Below are 23,235 nucleotides of genomic sequence, written 5' to 3'. Positions count from 1 at the left end.
TTGCTAATCAGACGAAAACGCAACCACAACGCAGGTAGCAGAATCCCCTTGCTCAATTTGAATTTCCCGCTTCTGGTCATCCTTTATACCGCACCGCGCACCTGACAGATGGCAGCACGCACGCGCGTGCCAAGACTTTTCACGCGGACGGGGGAATACCCACGTACGGATACTGCGTAAAAATGAGAAAAAAAGGACAAAATAAATAAAAAAAAAAAAAAAAAAAAAAAAAAAAGAAACGGAAGAGAGCGAAAGTCAGGCGAACACGATACAGTCGCTTGGTTCATTCCGCCGTTGGCTAACCCAGTATCCAACGAACCTCTCCGTAGGACGGGCAGCTATGCTGCAGCTACGATTACGGCTGCGCTGGCGATCTGGGCAGCAACGGGCAGCAGCAACGTCCTCCAGTCGTTGTTCCTGAGCCTGTCATACGCGGTCTACCGAGCCCTGCGGGGTCACCGATGGCTGACGATACACCGGAAGCAGCTCTATCAGCGGTTACCGCTTCCACCTCCGCTGGTGCAACATCGATCACCAGCACCTACCTTCTGTCGGCCTCGTCTTCTTCCTCGTCTGTCAACAACGTCGCCACTGGTGGGTCTACCATCAGAAAAGATCACTGGGCTTTGCAGAACAGCCTGCCAAGTCCATCCCAACAACACAGGGACGATCATCGCGCCAGAGCGCAAGTACAGCAACAACAAGTTCTACCGACAGCCAGGTACCAGCTGGCTTCTGGAGCAGCGACGACGTCGTCGACACCTGAACGCGTTACATCCACGTCGACGTCGTCGACGACGACGATTAAGGCTTCGGTCAAGCACGAGGCCAAGGCACAGGCGTCTACGTCGCGACGTCAACGTACCAAGTCCTCCAAAGGTCTCGGCAGTTTGCGTCAACGTACCAATGCGTCCTCCACTTCCACCTCCTCCTCCTCCTCACCCTCGTTGTCGTCGCCTTCGTCGTCCTCGCCATCTCTCGCGATGCTGGCGCCTTCTAACGCCAGCCTCGACCCACAAGCGGACAGCGTCTCGACTAGCAGCAGTGCCACCAGCGAGAGCGTGGTCGCGAATAGCGGTTACCGTCAACCGTCGCCGACGGGAGGACGCCACCGGCGCAGCGAGGTCAGGGAGTCTATGGCGCGTGACAGTGACGCCACCTGAGGCTGACGCTTCTGTGGACAGCTAGAAGAGAAAGAAATGAACACTGGCAACGCATTCCAGGGGGTGTAGCACGGCAAATGTGGGCTGTGGCCCGACGTAGGAGCGAGTTCGGAGAAGCGTTCTCCATGGTCACCTGATCGCCTGATTGAGGGTGTCGTCGAGGGAAACGAGCGCACTAAACGAGATAAGAGAAAACCGACTACGAGACGAAGTAACACAGAAGAGCATAACAAACGGATTCTAGTTCTAAATCCGTTTGATTTGTCGACGATCGTAGACAACGAAGATGACGATATTAGGGAAGAAAACGTCCAGTTTCCTCGACGAGATCGATCCTCGCCCAGCTTCCAGGGATCGCCGCGTATCATTGGATCGTCTATTAATGGACATTTCCCATCATCCGTGGTCTGTGGTTGGCTGACTTGAGTTACGACAGAAAGAGGCTATACTCGAGCTTCGATAGGTCTAGGTTAGGTCTGCCAAGCTCGACGCTTCGAGGACACGGTGTTCAGCGAGGAAAACGATCGACCGATTGCATTTTTGGGGAATGTTAGGTGTGCCAAAATCATGAGCTTGCCAACATCAGAAAACTTGTCCGATCTTCTGTTAGTAATGACGTACGCGGACCCGACTCGCGCTCCCTCTGCTTGGTTTCTTTACGTTTGTCCTCGAAAGAGATCGAACGACAACGTAGGGTGAGTCCATCGTTGTCGTTGGTCGTAGATCGGACGAAGCGTCTTTCCTCGCATCTGACTAAATGGGTCAAGCATAACACATAAGTGAGAGAGAATCGAGAAACTGAACCCATGACGCGCGGTGTCCTCCGGGGCGTTCTCTCAACACAAAGCAGCACCGAATCACACGCTTTCGCGATTCCTTTTCTTTTCTCCTTTTTCTTTTTTTTTTTTTTTTGGCGTAATTTCCATGTTGAACAGGTAGCGCACAATATTTGGGCCTTATAAAAGTTATAAACAGGAAAAAGGAAAAAAAAAAAGAGAAAAACAAAGAGGTCTTGTCGTCGTTTCGCCAGCGGGAAATCTAATCTGTAATTACGTAATTAATGTAATTTAAATATCGTGTTTCTGCTTCCACGGCGAAGCGAAAGACGAGGAAAATGTAAAATGATAGAAATTAGTACTTTATCGTAAGGAATTGAATTATCCCAATGAGAAGAGCAAGGAAATAATAATTGAACTAAATATAGAAGAGCTCCGTAATATACTTATTAAGATATACTAATATATATGTATATGTATGTATATATACTATATATTACTATTAATATATACAAATATATATGTATATATATATACGTGATGTATATTCGATATACGGAATCACGCGTGAAATATTGACGATTCTATTTATAGAGCGATGTGAATCGAGATCGATCTTGTCGATTATAAAAATGCACGTACGTATACACGTAATAAAAAAAAAAAAAAGAATATTGTATGGATCATATCTCGTGACGCGATATACAACCGTGGGTTGTTGTAAAGCTATCGTATGGATATTATAGAGCTCCTGTTTTCTTCGCGAGGATGAAGACGATTAATTAAAGGTAAAAGAAATGGACATAAAAAACGTCGTATAGTCTTTACGCTTGAAACGTTATCATTTAAGAGTCATCGTTATGTATTAGGGTAATTTTGAGATTCCGATTCTCGCGGAGACTTCGAGAGAGAGAGAGAGATAGCGATGTCATTTTTTCTAAACAACCATTACAGGCCGGTTCAGTTTCTCTGGTTCTAAAACGCTGATTGGTTTATGCCTGATCCACACGCATCGAGTCATATAGAGCGCAACCTGTGCCTCCGCGGATTCACTAGCCATTCAACTTTGGCTCTATTTACGCGATGAAAGATTAGACGTGTTTATCTACTTCTTCCAGTTTTCACTTAATTCTTTCACTTAATACTTGATGATTAAATTTCGTATGAAGCATTTTTTATGCTACATATGTGTTATTCAATAATTTTTAATAATTTTCAGTCAAATTAAGTAAGTTCATAGACTTCTTAAATGAGACGAAAGGCGGATTAAATTATCTTAAGCTCCAATCTTTCATTATTAAATTTTTTACTTACGCATTCATTATTTTAATATGTCGTTTCATTTCCACTGAAAATAAATTACAACACATTTCTGTTTCGCAGAATTAAAATTAGAAATTGGGTACTTTCTCTATATCAACTACTAATTTCATGACTACAGGACACTCTGATTAAGGCATGATCCGGTTAACAGGTTAGAAACGTTCGAGGTTAGATTACTAGTGACAAATCGAAGTCAGGTCGATTTAAATCTATTTCAAGCAGTTCAATATATGTAGGCATTTTCGCACATATTTTGGAATTAAAATGGAGAATACATGTCTAATTTTTCATTGATGCAATTGGGTTTCTTGTTCAACTATTAGTTTTACACCGGACGATGAACGTGCCGGCTCCCTCGAACGATTCTTTAGCTCGCTCAATCCAACGCGACCACTACGACTACATTCCTCCTTGATTAACAATAAGTAGGCACTAAAATGAGAGAAACACAAATATATATATAAATATATAAATATATATAAATAAACGAACAAAGAAAGATGTGGATAAATAATTAAAATAAATGAATGAATATATATATACAGTATTGTGCAAAAGTCTTAGATCATCTATCAATTAGAAGTGTTTTGTTTCTGTGAATTAATATAAGAATATTTGCTATTATTTTCATTCTTTTTTAAGTTATTTAAAGTAAGAATTAGTAATAATAATTATTAACAATTAAGTTTCAGATTATTCCTATAACAATAATAGTTATTTTTAAAAAATTAATTCGCACTTTTATATATACATAATGTCATTTTTGATGTTTTGAAATTGTCCAAAATATGTATGTTCTGTAATATTCTAAATTTAAGACAGAATCATTAACTAGCAATGTCATGAAATAAATATCTAAAAATCCATTTTCATGTGACAACATATATAGGAATTACTTCAAGGTCAATAACATAGATGGTCTAAAACTCCTGTATGGTACAGTATGAAGAGGAGGCAGGAATATACTTATATACACATGTACGTATACATATGGAAATGAGAGAAAAAAAGTGAAGCACTCGGGTAAATTAATTAATTAATAAATAGACTCCTGGCGAAGTATAAAGCGTGCTGAGAGGAACTCATATAACGTGCATTCGTAATCGTTTGTTCAATGTGCAATAACATATGGCTTAATTTGTGAAGAAGGCTCCTATTAGTCGCGCGGTATCAGTGCTGCTCCACGTTTGAAGGAGGATTCTCATTAACGTAAAACTGTCGACACGAGTCGCGTGGCCGCTGCCCTTTGTCATTCTATTTATCTGTCATTCGTTAATACGGATTTCCTCTGATTTTCCCTTTAGAGTAGATATCTTCAGCGAAAATTTTAAAGAATATTTTCAATCGTAACAGTGAAATTTAATTGGATAAGGTGGCCATTTTGTATCTCATTGATCACGTGACACAACGAATTCGTCGAGACAAGATGGTGGCTAGCCACGCGACGTCAAAGCTCCGAGCACGTGTACGAAGTGGCGACAATTCGTTCCAACTTTTTGTACACAAGAATGTATAATTTTTCCATCGTGGTGCTGAAATGAAAATGAGAAGATCGCTATTAGTTCCTCGAGATAAAAAGAACTGGACAACGAGCTTCGTGCGCTTCGTCGCGTGCTATATAAAGGGGTACATAATACAATACACTTGCATAAACGATAAATGAACGGAGAAGCGTGCATTGGGTCGAGCAAATGGTAAATTAATCGTCATTGTCGAGCAACTGATCGATGAACACACTGCGTTGCTCTCATTGTATATAGGATGTGTATTGTTAGAGTGAAAAACCTATTAGTGAGACGTATTATACATACATGCATACACAATATACACAAACAAGTATTATACAACCGAGGCTATTCGCCGTGCGATTTCAATTACTATGAATTAACATCTTAATGACACCAGTACTAACATTTTTGACATGAATCTATTAATGAACGACGACGAGAGAGAGATTCGAGGCATTGGTCTCCAATTATTTCAATCGAAATTCATAACTATTATCAACTTTTCCAAAATCTAGACCAAAATTGTATTTTCTGCCTTTCGTCTCTCTCTTTCTCTCTCTCTGAATCGATCTAGAAATTATTATATACATACAAACACACACACTTACTCTGTCTCTGTCTGCTGTCTGTCTGTCTCTCTCTCTCTCTCTCTCTCTCTCTCTCTCTTTGTCTCTCTCTCCCGCTTGCTTCGCAACGTTCCTCAGAGTTTCGAGGTGAGAACGGGACGAAGAGATCGGCGCGTCGTATCGTAAACTAGCATACAATTAATTGATAAATAAATAGAATCGTATTACCTATTGTATTATCGATAAATAATTGTGTTAAGCATTTAACGACGAATTAATATCGAGGAGCGGGGAGAACACGGGGAAGGACGAGCCTAAATATTACATATAAGATGGAAATGCGTTTGGCACAAAAGATGATGAAAAATATCTGAAGGGGATCGTCGATTATTACAGACGATACTAGTTATTAAAGGTGTAACTTCGTTAGATGTAATCTCGCGTGGCCAGAAGAGGAGAAGAGGAGAAGAGAAGAGCAGAATGCCTCGTTGCCAGTATTTGTTCCAATGATATTTTCGTATCCTGGTGTATCGTAGTCTAAGATCGTTCGAGAAAGTCTGCTTGGCCCGATAGATCGTAAACTCTAAGTTTCAGGACTTTGAAAATTTCTTCTTTAACCCTGCAATGCTACATAACCGCTCTAACGTTAAATATGGCGTAACTAGAAACCAATATTTCGATCTTGAGAATCAATGAAAATAGAGGTTAGACTTAAAATATTACGGGCAACGTTTCAAACTAAGTTCAGATTATGGAACTCAATAAAAATAGAGATTAGGTTTACAAGATTACAGCAATCATTTCAAACAAATCTATTACAAAATAGTCTTAGTCCTCTTACTTTAGAAAATTATACGCATGACATAAGTAACAAAGAGGTTAGAATCTTTTTAGGAATAGCTGAAATAAAAATGAGTGGGAATGCAGTATTTCGCTATAGTATTTCAGGGTTAAGTGACAGGTTAGCTCACTTCGTATTTTACATCTCACCTTCATATGATGGAGAAGAACAAAATCAGTTTGGCCTAATTCACGAAATAATATCTATTTTACAAAAGTGTTCTGAGGTATTCAAGTTCTAAGAAAGAGTATTTTTAAAATCATTGAACGCCATAACGTAATCATAAGTATCTCCTGAGGAATTGACATTAAATCTGGCAACGTGGTATTCGTACACCATTATCCGCACGTTGTCCTTCGTTCGATTAGGCAAGATAGCCAAGAAAGACAGGCCAGGTCTCGTAATGAGGTAGATAGGATAAGTAGAAGATATAAGTCGGTAGGTAGGTAGATATCCGAAAGCAGGGCGGCGATAAGCAGCGTTAATATCGCGTGCCATAGTGAATCTAATTGTATAGTGTTCACTCGTTGCTCTTCGTACTTTGAATGAACTTGACCCCCGCCCCACACACAGAAAAAAAAAGAAAAACACAAAAAAAGAATTGAAGCGAAAGATCGGCAAGCGGTAACGATGGTATGTAGTTAGACCTACCTTCAGAGGACAGGATATAAAGGGAAGTAAAGAAGAAAAAAGAAGCTCTAAAATGAACTACGGATATCCTCATGGAAAGAAGAAGAGGAAAAAAGTAGTTAAAAAAAAAAAAAAAAAAAAAAAAAAAAGAACAGCGAGAGAAATCAGCCAGTGGACTTCTTTTATAGTGTTACCTAATTATTAATAACAGTTTACCATGTTACTCCTGACTATCGTTAGTTAACGCCTAATTACTTATTACCGAAGTAACTAACTACACAACGACTAACTAGTAAGCGCTTTTAAATTAAAGGAGAATTAACGAGGATCTAAACTACAGCCAGCCTAGTCCCAGTTTTAATCTGTGCTAACACGTAGAATGTTACTCTACCGTTACTACCTACTGGCACTAATTGTTACCGTCATCGTCACTATTTCGTTCGATTTCGTCGTGTGCGATCGGTAGCATCTGCATCGCCTTCCGTGGCCTGTATGAAACCTACGTAAAAGTAAGTCAAACGTGATTTACTAGAAGTATCCACCTGGATACTTTTCAAAAAAAGTTTCAAACATGTCGCTTCGAGAAGCTGATTACGTCGAAGCAGCATCGTTTTGAACTTCACATCTTTCAAAGTATTTTCTCTATAGAATGAAACATCTTTTTTTGTAACTTTTGCCTTTCGTATAATCGCACAGATTTATAATTACCGCGTTTCGCGGCCATTGGAGCGATCGCAGCGCCGCCGAGCGCCAGTCGAGTGCAACCACACGCGACACCGAATCAGATGAGCCAAGCGAACGGCTGCTAGTGTTACCTTTCTCGATACACGTGCTAGTGGCTGGCGCAATCGTCACTGCCGGGACTATCATCGTCATCTTCGTTCATTCGATCATCCGATCAGGAAACAGGCGACCGACACGTCGAATGGACGTCAAGTTTCTAATTATTAACTACAAACTCTCTACTAATTAACATTGTAACTCGTCTATTTACTACAAAAAAATCTTGTTACTGTCGTTTAGACGGGCACAATGCGATATCGAATGGGGTCCGGTTATTTTAGTTGACATTTCTGTTCATCGTACACATCGATCGAGATCGTGGATCGCGGATCGAGAGACAGGCATCGAAAGGGAACGAAATCGAGAGCTTGCGCCTGCGCCGCCCTTTGCATATAGGTGTACGCTACCTGGTGATGTGACGTCGGTAAACGAAGTCGAACTATACGAATGGGAAACGTAGAACCTCGTTCTTCCAGTGTGTACCGATCACCCTTCGACTGCCGTACATTCGAGCCCGCTGTTTTCATCGAGTCGACTTAGACAAACGTGTTAGGAGTGGACATAATCTCCGAGTTACTTTCTGAACGTTACTTTGGCTTTACTTGGCTATATGGAATTGTGAATGTGTACGTCACAATGGTACGATCCTTTATACTCCATTGATTGATCTACATATGTATATTTCATTTGGTGGAATAATTATAGGAATCGTTGTGGACGAAATTTGTGTGAAATATAGATTAGATCGATGTAAGTTTATAGACGAGTATAAAGGATCAGAGAGGTTTATCTTAAGACGATAGTCTCAAAGATCTCTGACATTCTACCGACTTCACGAAGTCATGTCACTAACATTAGGCTCATCATCTCTACCTATCTTGTCCTTCCTCCCCCTTCCCCCTATTCTTCCTTCAGTCGCCAGTATCGAGTCTCCTCGACGAAACGTTCTCTGGCCGAACTGAAGAACATTCGTTTCTACCCATTGCTCACGATTAACCCACGTATAATCATGAGACTGCTCTGACCAATGCGAAACCGATCGTGTCGTCCAAGGTGATCGACTGACTGAAAATTCTTGTTGGCCCTCTATAGACCATAGTTCCTAGCTCAACTTAATCCCAAACTTAAAGACACCATACTTAGTCTAAGTTTCTCATTCAGACTCGAAACGAAAAAGGTAAACGAAGACTTAACTCAGGCCTAAACTTAATCCTATTGCGATATATACATAGCCTAAAAGAGAGAAATGAAACTTAATTCACCCTAGAGTTCAGATGAAATTTCACTTATAGTTCGGTATATAACATAACCTTAATATTAAACGAAAGTGTTAACCTCGGTGACTTATTAAACGGTCCTGTGATAGAACAGGGCCTAGCTTTAGTCTCGATTATTATAGCGTTAATCTAACATTTAACGACTGTAAATTAAACCTATAAAGGGTTAAAGAAAATACGATCAAGGGTTAACGGAACAACGATTCTTGGGCCCGATTCGTTTCCTGTTGGTCGTGAAATCGCTTGTAACAGCGTGTAACGATTATCTCGAGCGTTTTACGTCGGTCGTGGACTGAGGCTTGGTGCAGAAAGGAAGTGTAAACGAACATTATGTGTAAATCTCGGATTCTTGGAATCTAGAAAGCTATATGGTAAAAAGAAAAAGAAAAAAAAAAAAGAAAAAACGTGTTTCGAGCGTCGCCCGGACAAATAAAAAGCAGTTACTATAACCACAGCTTTGTTTTCTTTTTATCTCATCGATGGCTCACCAAATTCATTTATCCTCTCGAAAATCACTATGTATCAGTCTAAACGTTGAACATTTTCATTTCTAAAAGATCGTTTAATAACAATTTGATTAGTGGGTCATCCAAGTCACGTTTAATCAAAAGAAGAGAAATGAGGGCGAAGAAATACGAAACGACCTGTATTAGCTTATCAAAATCGTTGGAAATATTCCATGGCGACGTCCATCACGTGTTCCCATGCTTGTTGTGCGACGAATGTTTCTATGTACGTGTACAACTTTAACTTGATAGCCTACGAAATAGGGACGGATCCAATTTCGTGATGACAAAGGCTGGAGGGAATGGTAACTTAATTTTTCAATTTCTACCGTTATACCATCGCTGAGTCGCTATTGACGCAATACAGTCCCGATTATACAGAGTAATTACATTTAATTACTTTTAGCCAATAAATCTTATTATCATTTTGAATACGTCAGCGTTTCCCGCCATTTCTCTCCACCATCGAATGGATCCGCCCTCGCCTACGAATTATTGTACGGTAACGCCGTGTTAAGAGCGCAAGGAAGTTGATTTTCTAGTCAGGTTATGATTATACACAATTTTACGTTGACAGATATCATATTTCATCGTTGTGAATATGTAAGATGGTTTTCCTCTTCTCTACTTCGTATCTATCTCTACCTTTGTTTCGATCCATTCTTCCTGTCTTTAGTTTTGGCTTTTCGAGTCGAGCGCGACTCGCCATCGAGCGATAAACATCTAATCATTAACATGTCAAGAAATGACAAAGACGACGATTATAAGATACGATTTCGAATTAATATATTAATTATTATTATTCTAATTCTTATGGTTATTCTTATTATTATTATGATTACGGTTATTGAATTGATTGCTACCATCGTCGATTTATTAGTAAAACTACCACTACAGTCATATAATACCTTTGTAAATGAGAATCAAGACACCGACGGCTAGGGAAAAAAACTTAATAAATTGAAATTCTATTAACCCAAACGTGTTCCATTGTTATTCCAATCCTCCTCTTCTGGGTGTTTCTCCTTCTATGCAAGTAGATAAATTTTCAGTTTCGTTCATTTTCTCTACGGTTAACGATAGTAGAACGAGGTGCTTAAATTTTGTCCCTCGAAAGCTCTTCTAGCATTTGTCCAAGACTAAATAAATTTTTTAATTTAGAAACATTTGTATAATTACCTTGAAAGTTTAGTAACAAGTACATATAATCAATGTTTTATAAAAGTTCATACGAACAAAGCAAAAATTATATATACGATAAACGATCAGACAGTATGTGATATATACAGAAGCCATATGGAACTATAGAATGTATTCATAGAAGTTCACCTGGTTCCATTCATGTATTGACATATGCCAGACAAAATTTTGTGTTTAAATATTCAATATCGTTATTGTATTACACGTCTAGACTGACAATGTGAATTGAAAATCTCGCCGATAACGCTTTTACACTTTTAGAATGCTGAACAAATTCTAAAAATATTAGTATATGCACACGTTACAAGTTATAAGTTAGGAAATCATTTTAAAACGCATTCGTATTGTTTTTATCTCAAACCCGGTATTACTTTCTGGAAGACCACGTAGAATTATTTTGTCCCTTAAAATAAATATCACGTTTCATATATTTATATATCTCTCTATATTTTTCTCAGATTTCATAGGTTTAGATTTTGTAAATTGGATTAAGAACTAGGACTAATTCAAAATATAGAAGCATATATTTGATGATAAGATTTGAAATTTTAGAGGTATGTTAACTTTTGCCCCATAATTTTTGATATCCAAGCTGTTGTAAGTTCGCGACAAAAGATCGCACATCGATTATTATCGAATCAATAAGTGTTTGTCAAGTTCAAACACAGCACAGGTATTGACAAATATTTTTCAGGACCCAAATCACCATAGATTTAAAGATGGAAGACAACGTCCTTTACAACGACAACAACACTGTGCTTTGTTTACATGGCAGTTTACATACCAGTGCATAAATAATTTAACATGAAATAATTTATTGCTTTAAAATAAATATCGAGCTTTACATTTGCTCTATCCGGAATTTATTAATAAATTTTAGTTTCTTCGTGAATGTGACTAGGTAACATGTGTCATGGCCTTATTGAGTTCGCGTCTTTTAACTGTCGAACAATGGACAAGAATACAAACTAGACGGTAACTTGAATCAATAACAACTGAAAAACAAGATAAATTTGTATTTAAAGGTCATAGTATCTAAATAAAGTTATAAAACTTAAATTGACTGTTAATGTTTTAATAATCATTACTGTAAATAATAAATGCATTTAAAATACTAAAAAATAACAGTAAATTAGCAGAAGAAGACTTCCTATTTACATTAAACCTTTGCGATAATTTAATAATATTTTATTTTTAGTATTTTTATTTAACAGGTCCAAATTTCGTTTCTCGATCATTCTTTGTTGTTAAATACTGTAGCCTGTAAGTTGTAATTGAGATTTGAAATAGATATGCAGCTAGTTAAATGGTAGCAAAGTTTTTTTTTTTTATTTTATTTTGGTTATTTTACAATTTGTCCTTATGGACATTTGGCAAAGTGTTATATCTTGTTGGCGAAGAAAAAAAAATAAAATAAAAATAAATATAGCATGTGGGTGGCTACCCCCAGCGGGGTGCCAGCTTCGTTTTTTCTAAGTTATATCTTTTATGATAAATGGTAGCAAAGTGGAAGAAATTCGTCATTTCCAATAGTGCGCACTGCACTATTTTTCTTCGTATATTTTTACGTTAAATACATGCTTCGATATTTTGAACTATATACGTTACTTAGTCGAATGTACTTGCCAAGTCTAGGAAACCAACATTAAATCATGATTTGTCATTATTCATGCATATCTTTTTTTCTTTGCTTTATTCAGAAATTTTCCATGTGTACAATAACGTTAAAAATACATATAAAAGGTCGTGTATGTTATGAGCATTATGAACTGGTGCCACACGTGGCACGAATATTTTACATATTTGGGTTTTGGTGGTGGCTTGCTGATAGTAGATTGTTTTCTCAGTAGAGTCACAGCGAGCATTCGACACAGTCCACGGTGAAGCTCTAAACTTAACGTGATACACAATCACAACTAGTTGTCAGTCACAGTCACAGTCAGCAACCAGTGTTGAAGAGATCGTCATGGCAACCAGTACAATAAACTTGGAAAATGGGAGCGAAGAGCAAACGCGCGAGTTTTTAGATTCATTCGACATCGTTTTATCGGATTGCGATGGCGAGTTCTCACTTTATCTGTCTCATAAGTATTTTACATTGACATTTCTTTTTCAAGTTTTTCCAATATTTTTCGTTTACAAGATTCGTTACAATGTAACGGTTCCTAAATTCTGTTGATTTTGTTGCTTTGCGAAAGAAACTGTGCACCCTCATGCATTCACATTAATACGTCTCGTATTAATTGTCGTAATAATCGGAAATTACGTATCTAATACACAAGGTGCTAAGTATCATTTCCATAAAAATATTCGAGTATTTCGAGACGAAGAATTTGACAACCACCTATTTACCAATATGGCGAATCACATACGATTATATTATATATAACTTGACGTGTATCATTAGGTGTCCTTTGGTATCTTGACAAACCGATCCCTGGATCGGCGCACGCGCTTCGTAAACTACAGGAACTAGGCAAGCAGCTGTATCTAATAAGCAATAACAGTACCATAGGCATAGACGACTACCATAAGCGACTAGATTCACACGGATTAGATATCAAAGAGGTGAGTATTGTTTTCGATACTATTGACGACGATTTCTATTTGCCAGTGCGTGAAGAAATCGTTTATCGAAGATACGTATACGGAGTATATGGATTTGTAGGTAAAATAGATGTGCGAGAATATAGTAGGTACATTCGGTATCGAGGGCGGGTATTGTAGGTAACTAATTTATGTATGTATGCACATATTTGAATATCTATGGAAACTTTTTCTCGATATGCTATGCATGTTATACGAAACAATCGTACAATAGAAATGCAACGAAACTCCTACTCTTGAATAAATCATTTTCCCTTTAGAATTTTCTGTTCTGTCGTATCTTGTATTCCGTTTTGTGGCGAATGTTTTACAGAAACAAATAATAAACACCGCGAAAACGATTAGCTGGTATCTGAAGAAGGTTCAGTTCACGGGCGAAGCTTTCGTGATTGCTACGACACAATTCCGACAAATTTTAATCAACGATGGATTTAAACTCGTACCACAGGATGTGAGTAACATTATCAAAACTTACGATTAAGATATACATTTCTTCGAATTATTTAGAAGGAAATTTACGAAAAATATATCTCACTACCTATCGAGTTGCAGATTTTTATGTATTTATAGGATATACGAACGTGTTTTGTACAATGCAGTCACGAAGTTAATCTTTAAAATTTACTTGTAGAAAACTCAGGTCATAGAGCATAAACGATACGAAGGACTAAAGGGTATCGAGGATGACCCAGCTATTAAAGCAGTGATCGTCGATTTCTGTTTTCTCTGTGATTGGACAAGATTAGCATTAGCCATTTCTTGCTTGAATAGAAAAGACGTTCTTTATATATGCGGCTGTAAAGATGAGTGGCTCGTTTATCATGGCAATAAGAAAATTTTAGGTACTTGCATACACGTTTGACCAAACTTCATCGACATCTTTCCTATTATTTGCATATTTATCTTTTTCTTTTTTCGGCTGTAAATATTATGATAAATATGTAGAGTAAATCGAACGCTTTTAACTGTTTTTAATTTCTAATTAATTTATCGCGATTTTGTTATTCCATTTACATCACGCGCACCTTTTAATAAAATACTAAATAAAGTAGCATCTATTAGGTATAAACATAGGCAACAAATTAATTAACAAACATAACGGATTTACAACAATTACTTTATTTGCAGGTTCTGGTCCCTTGATCGATCTAATTAGCAGACAGAGCAAACGAACACCGTTAGAATTTGCCAAGCCTAGTGAATATCTAAAAAATTACATTTTTGATATGTGCAACGTGAAAGATCCAAGCAGATGTTTAATGATCGGCGACTCGTAAGTATACTTTCGTATAATCCGTGTCGATACAAAGTTAATTCACTAAGAGGTAACGTTGCGTTAACATTTTGCATAACATTTCATTTGGACACTTGTTCAATTAATTCACGTCATCGAATTCCGCTTTTAACATCACGACTAGGAATTCCAAGCAATCGATTAATATCCTTTCCCGTCTTTGTTTCTTCAACCTAGTTTTTACAATTTTCCAAAGGAAATTTATGTTGCTTCTAATGTTATGATGAATCATTGCTCGACCTTTAATCGCCTAATATGAATTATTCCCTTTCCTGTTTCAGGATAAAGACAGATATGAAATTCGGTGCTATGTGTGGATTTAAAAAATTGTTCGTCAACACGGGCACGGACAAAATAAACGAGGCGGTGATGAACAACGAGTGTTGCCCAGATTTTTATATTCCGAGTCTGGCGTTGTTAAACCCCCTTATCGATTCGCTGAAAAACGAATCGGACAATTAGAAAAGTCGTGTTCCTTATGTTTCTGAATAATTGTAAATATGATGCTAATACCTAATGAAACGAGATTTTATTTAATCGGTTTAATTTGCATTTCTGCTGAGAATTACTGACAAGACGAAGGTTAAATCAAATATGCTAACTTTTATCATAACTTCACTCGTATTATGCTTGCTCGTAACCGAGATAGAAAGAACATTTCCAATGTGTATATTATTCAGCGAAAACTGATGGCACGTTCGTGTACCTCTATCTTCAAATTAGTATCATTATCGTAATTGCTGTATTAGGTCATATATTCAGAAACTAAAGCTTCGTGGAGTTTTTATATTAACAGTTCCTGACGTGGAATACTTATATAAGGTATATCAAATTGTATTAACTGTGGGATCAATTCAAATAAAGTGAAATTAGAAAATTGGCATATTACCAAATACAAGTATCAATTATTTTCTTACTGTTAATTATATCGTGAATTTTCTATAAATTTTTGCCATAAAAACTACAGTAGAACCTCGATTATCCGAAATGATGCAGCTATTTCGGATAATACGATAAGATTTATCAGTGTTCGTAAATCGCATAATAAGATAATAGAAAACATTTTGACAACGTCATATTGTACACGTGTTTAGGTTTAATTAATTGTTTAATCGATTGAAAGTATAATCGACTGCTTTCACATTACCAGACTATGTTTGCTCTTTCGTACTCTTTGTATTAATATTTCGGAAGAAGAAAAAAAGAAAAAGCAAGTTATGGTACAAATTAAAGCAACTCGGATAATACGGAACTTCGGTTAAACGGACTTTGGACAACCGAAATTCCATTTCCCATCTTTTTATGTAATTTCTGTTTCAAAATTTAGCATAAAATTTGCATACATATTAGATATAGACAAACGAGAATACACAATATATCACATAAATATGCAAGACAAACCTTTTTAAGTTTCGCGATATAACTATCGGGTTGGTTTAGCATTATTGTAATTCATACTAAAATGATTGAAACGCATTGAGTCATCGATGCCAATGTAGCGTCACTCGCGCTGTAGTCTCAACGTTGCGTCATTACTAGTCGATGTATTAATCTCGATGTTATATCATCATTGGACTATGGATTTTTATATATTTCTAGTTAATTAACAAATGTACAAATGCAGCATGTAAAATATCCTAAGTATAGCAACTCGTTACGATATTCGATATTACGATTCTATTTCTCGTATTCATAAAAATCTAAATTTGAATGGATATTTGTAATTCTAACGACATGCTAACCCTAACCTAAATATAACCTAACTCATCGTCAGAGCGCTTTTGGGAAATGTGAGATTTTAAATATCTATGAAAGCCATATAACATTCTATTTTAAATATAAATTTCTATTTATATTTTATTTCTTCAGTCTCGTGCATAAATATGTAAAGTTCCATAAATACCCGACAGTATATTACTGTCATGGTAATTCAAACAGGTGTATCGAGTCAAGAATTTATTTCGAAAAAAATGACTTTTAACACCAGTCATCGATTTCACATACATCACATTTATATTCGAAATATAAACTGTGATATCTTCCGTTTCGAGAGGAAAAATTTCTTCCTTAATATATATATATAGATCTTGTAAAGATATATATGCATAACAAATAATAATAATTATTAATATAAATGAAATAATTAAAAAAATGTAATAAATAATAATGATATACATATAATATATTTTATTACTAATATAATAAAAATATAACAATATATATATATATAAAAATAAACTATTTTCCTATTATTTGGTAGTAATGACTGAATTTAAGCGAAAGTTGTAGATACGCCCTTTCGATTTAACATGGCGGAATAAGCACAGCTAAAATTTTTTGTCTCTTGATTCAGGTTCTTCTACCATGGAAAAAGTTATCAGTCGACTCATGAACTGCAGTAAAAAAAAAAAAAAAAAAAAAAAGAATAAAGGAAGACATTCGTCACGAACGAATCGTCTTTGACGCTTCCTGGTCAACGACTGACGCGTTCACAGCGCACAATCGGCGACACCATAGACCTGCGCCGATAAGAAGTGGAGAAGGGGAACACGCAGCCGGACCATTGCATAATACAATCAGCAGCGACACGGCACGGATACTCCGGAATGAAGAAAATACGCCTGTGAGCCCGAAACGACGGTTTGCACGAGTGCCAGAACCGCGAGGATCATGCAAGAACACCCGGTATGTATTTATCTTGATAAAACACCTTTCTTTGTTACATATGAACACATTGTTCGTGAAAATCGATGTTTTTCATTTCGTAAGCATCGGCACATTCTCCAAAAATGTTCGAGAATCGTATAAATTTCTTTCGCACCATACAATGTGTTAATGTAGAAACTGTAATAAGCTTCTCGTTGATTAGGGTAGAAATTATTTTCAAACAAACATGAATGCAGCGAGTTGCTTACGCGATACATATTTCAGTTTTTCATTCGACGATAAGAAAAAACGTGAATCTACCTCTTGACTTTTAATAAACGTTAACATATTTTATACAAACATAGCAAAACACATCCCACAATGTATAACGTGTTAACATAAAAGCTAATAAATTTCCATCGATTAAAATAGAATTTGCATTCGAATGAGATTAAGCATAGAGCATGGATTATACGATGCAGATGTTTTTCATTTGACGACGAGAGACGCGAGTCGATGTTTTCCAAAAAGTATCGGAAAATTATAAAATCGATTCCACAGACACCCACTACTAACAACGTGTCAACGTAGCAACTCTGATAAAGATTTTCGCTGATTAAGATTGAATTTGTTCTCACATTGAAGAGAACATATATAGAGAGTGAGTGGTACCTGTGATGCAGACCAAATTAGAGAATTTGAATACGATATCAAGGTCAAGGGTCGAGCTGAATTAGAAGAATCGATCTTTTCGATTGATTGTGAGTATGGCCTTGTTTGAACTGATAATTGTGTTTTGATATCTGATGAAAGCAATGTTTGAAAGTGAGTAACATAGATGAATTTTGAGCGATATCTTTGAGAATGTTAGTAGATGAGAATTGTCTGGAACGATCAAAAACTACGAGGAAACACACCGCGCTAAGCCTCTTTGTAGTAGGAATTCGATTAAGAAACAATGGCATTATGTTCTCGATTGTTACTGCACGTGTTCGACGCAGCTTCGACTTTTCGGATGACGAGCATTGTTTTTAGATGACCGCGTGACTCTAACAGCTACGTGAATTTTGGATATAACTTGTTACATAGGTCAATTGTAAAGTGATTCGAGAGAGATTGACGATTAGTCGATGCTTATCTAATCTCGTTGAGGAAAATTACTGATGTTCTTCTTGTCACAATAAGTCTTTAGATAAACATAACATAAAACAGTGACTAAAGCACGATGGCAGAATCGTAAAAGAAATGTTATGTTCGTAGACAGCAGATAACAAGAAAATGAATATTATACTGAAACGAATTAATGGACTTTAGAAATATGGAAGCGAGTTAAAAGCCTAGAAATTTATGTTTCATATGAGGTGATAAAATTTTAATTATTATGACGAGCTAAGGTATAATAATAGAATTACAACGAGCTTTTGAGCACATGGAAAGGGAAGTTCATAAATTTAATAAATAATTAAATGAATTAAGAATTCTGGATTTCTTTTGACATAGTTTCAATCGAACTGGAATTATCGTTTGAGCTCTACTAAAAATCGTTGACAAAAAGATTTCAATCAAAATTCAAACCTTCAAACCTTCGACAAATTCTTATCATTCTAATTACATTTCAATTATTATTTCTATTCCATGAAAAATTATGCAAGAAAGGATTTTGACCGAAATTTAAGTCAACATTTTAAATTATACAAAATAACTTCAATCAAATTCCAACATTCCAAGACTTCAAAAAATGGCTTTAAACTAAATTTAAACTATTATTTTTCTTCTACTAAAAACATCCTTAAAAAAATTGTTTTCTTATCAAAATGTAGAGCTTCGTGCCACGAGCACTTTTTAGCAGCCATCCGATTAGGGCCTGTTCCATTTTAACTCAAGGTCGTATCTCTTTCTAGTGCTGGCGCTCAACCATCGCGATAACGTGTAGTTTCGTGGTCATCCTCGCGGCTGCTGTTTGGACTATAAGGAAAACTTCTCATGAAAAACGGAAGCGGTCTCGAACAAATGATTCAAAAGAGCCAGACAAAGTGAACGCGAATGTCAATAGCGAGAGCAACATAAATAACAAGAACGAAGTACCTCACAAAGAAAATGTAAATGTGGAGGAAAATGAAGAAAGAAACGACAAACAATCTCCAAACGATAAGGAATATCCGAACGATGAGGAACGTCCAAACGATGAGGAACGTCCAAACGATGAGGAACGTCCAAACGATGAGGAACGTCCAAACGATGAAGAACATCCAAACGATGAGGAATGTCCAAAAGACGATACGATTGCCGAATTACCAGATCCAAAATGGGAGAAGGTTGGCCAGATTCAAGAGCTATATATGTATCCATTGAAGTCTGGACGTGGAAAGAATGTAGGGGAATGTGACTTCACCGAATATGGAATGAAATTGGACGATGCAGGAAAGTTCACCCTCAGAGACAGGTAAGCAAACTTTTTATGATAGTTCTCCTAGATATGATCTTCAATTCTAGGGAAAATTTTATTTGTCAGTAATTTTCTTAACGTTTTCATGTACCTTAGTTTTGGTCTTAATATTAAACACGATATATCCATGGATATAATAAAAATATTATTCATCGTGTTTCAGATTAGTTACGCTGTATTATATTAGGTTCTTTTTAGCTTTCTTTAGGATTTTTAGTTCTTACATTTGCTTAAGTGCATTTTGGTTTTGATAAACGATGAATTTTTTGTGAAGAAAATTTGTTTGTCATTTACTGAGAATTAATTCTATTATAGCAATTGCATTGTCGGATAAATATGTCAAAGCTCTTGTAAAAAGATAATGTCCAGTATTAGGATCATTCTTCAGTCATAAAACTCATCCTAATTCACGTTCTCCAGTGATTATCCCACAGAACCTTTAACACGTATACTATGAAAATATTAAAAAACAAGGAAGCATACATTATTTTCATTATATCATTAACATTTATACTTGTTTCTTTAATGAAACTTCATCAAACATCTTCAAACTCCCTTCACAATATTCTATTAAATTTTCAACTCTTTCAGCTCCGCTTTGATAAAATTATAAAATTCAATCATGTACTTCCACTGAAACATCATTTATATTCACTATACAGAAATTTCACTGCACTACAATAAATAAGCTTCACTATACGAGAACATTGTATTACAATACATATAACTAACAACAACGACATATAACTAAATCCTACAGACCCCTTCCCAAAGGAACCAAAGATGAATCCCCTGCTGTTCATCAGAATGTTTCTAGTGTACAACGAGGAAACTGGACGCTTCCAAACCGGAAGACAATACCCAACCTTGATCCTAGTGAGTATATCGGCGGTGGATGAGAACAAGGTGAAGTTGGAGGCCGTAGGGATGCCCAGTGTAATCTTCGAGGTTCCAAAGGACTTGAAGAACGCGTCTGAAGCCGTGCAGTGCAAAATGTGGTGGGGAGAGCCGGTGAAGTGTATCGATTGTGGCACAGAACCCGCCGAATGGCTATCGAGGTTGGTATTTGCATCTCTTCCCTTTCTACTTCGTAAATAGGCTACGAATTTTTACGTACTTATAGGAAATTTGAAAACGTGAAATTGTTGCGCTTAATACGAAGAAATATAAATATTACTAAATATAACATAAAATATTACCAAAATAGAATGGTTTCTGCAATACTTGGAAGATGAAACAATATCTTCAAAAATATGAATTCGCACAGAAATTTCTCGATAAATCTTATTTGATCCTATTCCTCCATGATAAATGTTTCCTATTGATTTTTAGTCGGATAAATTAATTCTGACTTGGCTTCGAAATTAATAGAAATGAAATATGGAAAGTTGAAAAATTAAATTGATGGATTTCTAAATTTTTATTAATTTTCATTATTGATATTGATTTGTAATTAATTCATATTGATTTTCATTAATAAGACTCACGCTTTTTTGAAGATTTCTGACTGGAACGACTTCTGGTCTTCGATTGGGGTACACGATGATGGATAGAAGAAATGTTTTCGTCGAACCGTGGAAAAAATTCACTCAAGTATACCGGACACTTAGAAGCGAAGATACCGTAATTATCTCAATTTTTGTCTTCCTTTTATCGAGAAATTCATATATTTTGCTGATCAAAGGGATGTTTTCTAGGGGTTGTTCAGTGACCTGGCCAGTTATATGTTAATGACCACAAGCTCCGTTGAACAACTCAACGAGAAATTAGAGACACCAGTGTCTTCTCTACAATTCCGTCCAAATATTTTGGTCTCTACGCAACAACCATTCGAGGAAGATGAATGGGAATGGATTAAAATCGGTGAACGTGTCGTGATTAGGAACGTCAAACCGTGCTCACGGTATGGTAAACATATTTTAATTATCATGCGCTCTTAAGTGATTAATTTTATGTGTCCCTGATATCATCAAAATATTACAATTTAAAACAAATATCTAGAACAACGACGACTAAATTTATGAAATAAACGATATAGATATATACAGGACGTTTCAAAGTTACATATTCCGTGAATGATTCATTTAGTGAACGCTATAACAGCGAGTTTCTGCTATGTTTCTAGACGAAGATTCTTCAAAGATTCTTAGACGAAGAAATATGTACAGTTTGCATTAATAGTTAACACATATAACGCTAATATACTCTGCTCATGATGTACGGTCCATAAGATCCTTAACATCTTAACAATCTTAAATGTAACATTTATCCACTGTTTCTCGAAATGGAGAATTCAAGTTACGGATTACTTGAATAATGCAATTCATATTTCAGGTGCAAACTAGTGGGCGTGAATCCAGAAAACGGTGTGATGGACAAGGAGGAGCCGTTGAAGACTTTGAAATCGTACGACCAGATACACTATCTTCATCGAGCACATGGATAAACCAAGAACTCGCAACTACACTGGTTGACAAAAGTCTTTGTACATATAATTGGTTTTTTTTTGTATATTGTGTGTGTCATATAAAACATTTTGAAGTTGCAAAATGTTTCACGTAACACGCGTAATACGTTGATTGGAAGTATCTATAAGTGTACAAATAACTTTCGTGAGCCACTGTACGTTAGAGATTCGCCTTTATTGAATCAATTTCTAATCTTCTTCAGTTTCAGGGAGCCAACTGACCCAGAACGAATCTCGCTGGAGGGCAAGGCGCCAGTTATGGGGATATATTGTGGACTGTACGTTACTGGAAAAGTGAAGGTCGGCGACGAGGTGTTCATTCATCGATCCAATGATTCGTCGATAGAATTGAATCATCGGGAAGCAGAAAATCCTAGATAGATAAGAAATATATTGAGAACTAATTCGCTTTTGATGGCCTTTCTATTTCAAAATAGATAAAGTTTGTGCGTTAAAAAAGATACCGATATATGTACGTTCACGTTCGATGAACAATTATGGAATATAGTATTTTCAGGCGAACGATTCAATCGAGTAATTCCTAGAAGATTCGAAAGACTTGAAGACAATATAAATGCGCCATTTATACGATCAATTCTTGTCAATTCAAAGCTATGTAATTGTTATACATTGTACATGTATGTTAGGTGTCCTAAAATAAGTGGCACTGGTTTGCATCTTCAATTCATGTATTTTAGGGCACTTCAGAGATAATGTTTAAAAATCTTTATGCTAAATAAAGTTTCGATTGTTATACAAAGTCCATGTCTATTATTTTCTTTTTTATGAAACCCAAGCTAAGTTTGAAAAGGATTTTACTTTTAAAGAAGAATTAACTATTGTAGGAAGGAAATTAATACAGAGACTTAAATTAATTTCCTATTAAAGACAATACAGTACATACTAAGAAGCTGAAGATTTAGAGAAACAGCAGTTAACGTTCACAAATTTCACACAACACCATCACCTTTGAGACAACTACCTTGAGACAACTTCTTCTTTACTCTTCTTTGTTTTTAAAAAGTGTATACAATTTTTCATGCTTATATCTTCCAAGTAGAAAGATCTTGTAACAGTTTGTAGATCAGCTGAAAGCTTATTTCGCGAGTGATACGAACGAAGACTCCGAGACGAATGGCGTATGGTCGCGAGAGTAATTGCATAGTAGATAAATGGTAATCAGAGGCCATGTTAGATAAAGA

General features: G+C 36.3%; 3 protein-coding genes across 12 annotated transcripts in view; all 3 read left to right on the top strand.

The window, feature by feature from the left end:
* The window catches only part of LOC132913873 (protein kinase C-binding protein NELL1-like), an 88,084-nt gene extending 81,125 nt beyond the window's left edge, over positions 1-6,959 (top strand). For all 4 annotated transcript variants that reach the window (XM_060972488.1, XM_060972486.1, XM_060972484.1 and 1 more), the window contains one exon: positions 330-6,959. In XM_060972488.1, coding sequence (XP_060828471.1) covers positions 330-1,188 — 859 coding nt within the window. In that variant the 3' untranslated portion in view covers positions 1,189-6,959. The remainder of the gene's footprint in view (positions 1-329) is intronic.
* A 5,456-nt stretch (positions 6,960-12,415) lies between these two features.
* Positions 12,416-15,352, top strand: LOC132913901 (uncharacterized). Its single transcript, XM_060972557.1, has 6 exons — positions 12,416-12,633; positions 12,981-13,141; positions 13,494-13,631; positions 13,812-14,022; positions 14,309-14,453; positions 14,756-15,352. Exons 1-6 carry the CDS (start codon positions 12,540-12,542, stop codon positions 14,934-14,936), a joined length of 930 nt encoding a protein of 309 aa, XP_060828540.1. The 5' UTR covers positions 12,416-12,539; the 3' UTR covers positions 14,937-15,352.
* A 1,604-nt stretch (positions 15,353-16,956) lies between these two features.
* LOC132913892 (mitochondrial amidoxime-reducing component 1-like) lies at positions 16,957-22,793 on the top strand. Of its 7 annotated transcripts, none has more exons than XM_060972539.1 (8): positions 16,962-17,159; positions 19,022-19,259; positions 19,314-19,563; positions 20,373-20,624; positions 21,066-21,189; positions 21,264-21,469; positions 21,901-21,972; positions 22,237-22,793. In XM_060972539.1, exons 1-8 carry the CDS (start codon positions 17,145-17,147, stop codon positions 22,412-22,414), a joined length of 1,335 nt encoding a protein of 444 aa, XP_060828522.1. In that variant the 5' UTR covers positions 16,962-17,144; the 3' UTR covers positions 22,415-22,793. The 7 variants fall into 7 exon arrangements, with proteins under 7 accessions (XP_060828524.1, XP_060828525.1, XP_060828523.1 ...); XM_060972538.1 differs by having other exon boundaries at positions 19,022-19,330; positions 19,385-19,563; XM_060972541.1 differs by having other exon boundaries at positions 16,957-17,159; positions 19,022-19,563; positions 21,901-22,051; positions 22,243-22,476.
* The last annotated feature ends 442 nt before the right edge of the window (positions 22,794-23,235 follow it).

This window comes from Bombus pascuorum, chromosome 14, assembly GCF_905332965.1.
Source record: "Bombus pascuorum chromosome 14, iyBomPasc1.1, whole genome shotgun sequence".
In the NCBI taxonomy this organism is placed as follows: Eukaryota; Metazoa; Arthropoda; class Insecta; order Hymenoptera; family Apidae; genus Bombus; species Bombus pascuorum.
Note: the sequence above shows the minus strand (reverse complement) of the source record. Positions and strands in the feature narration are given on the sequence as shown.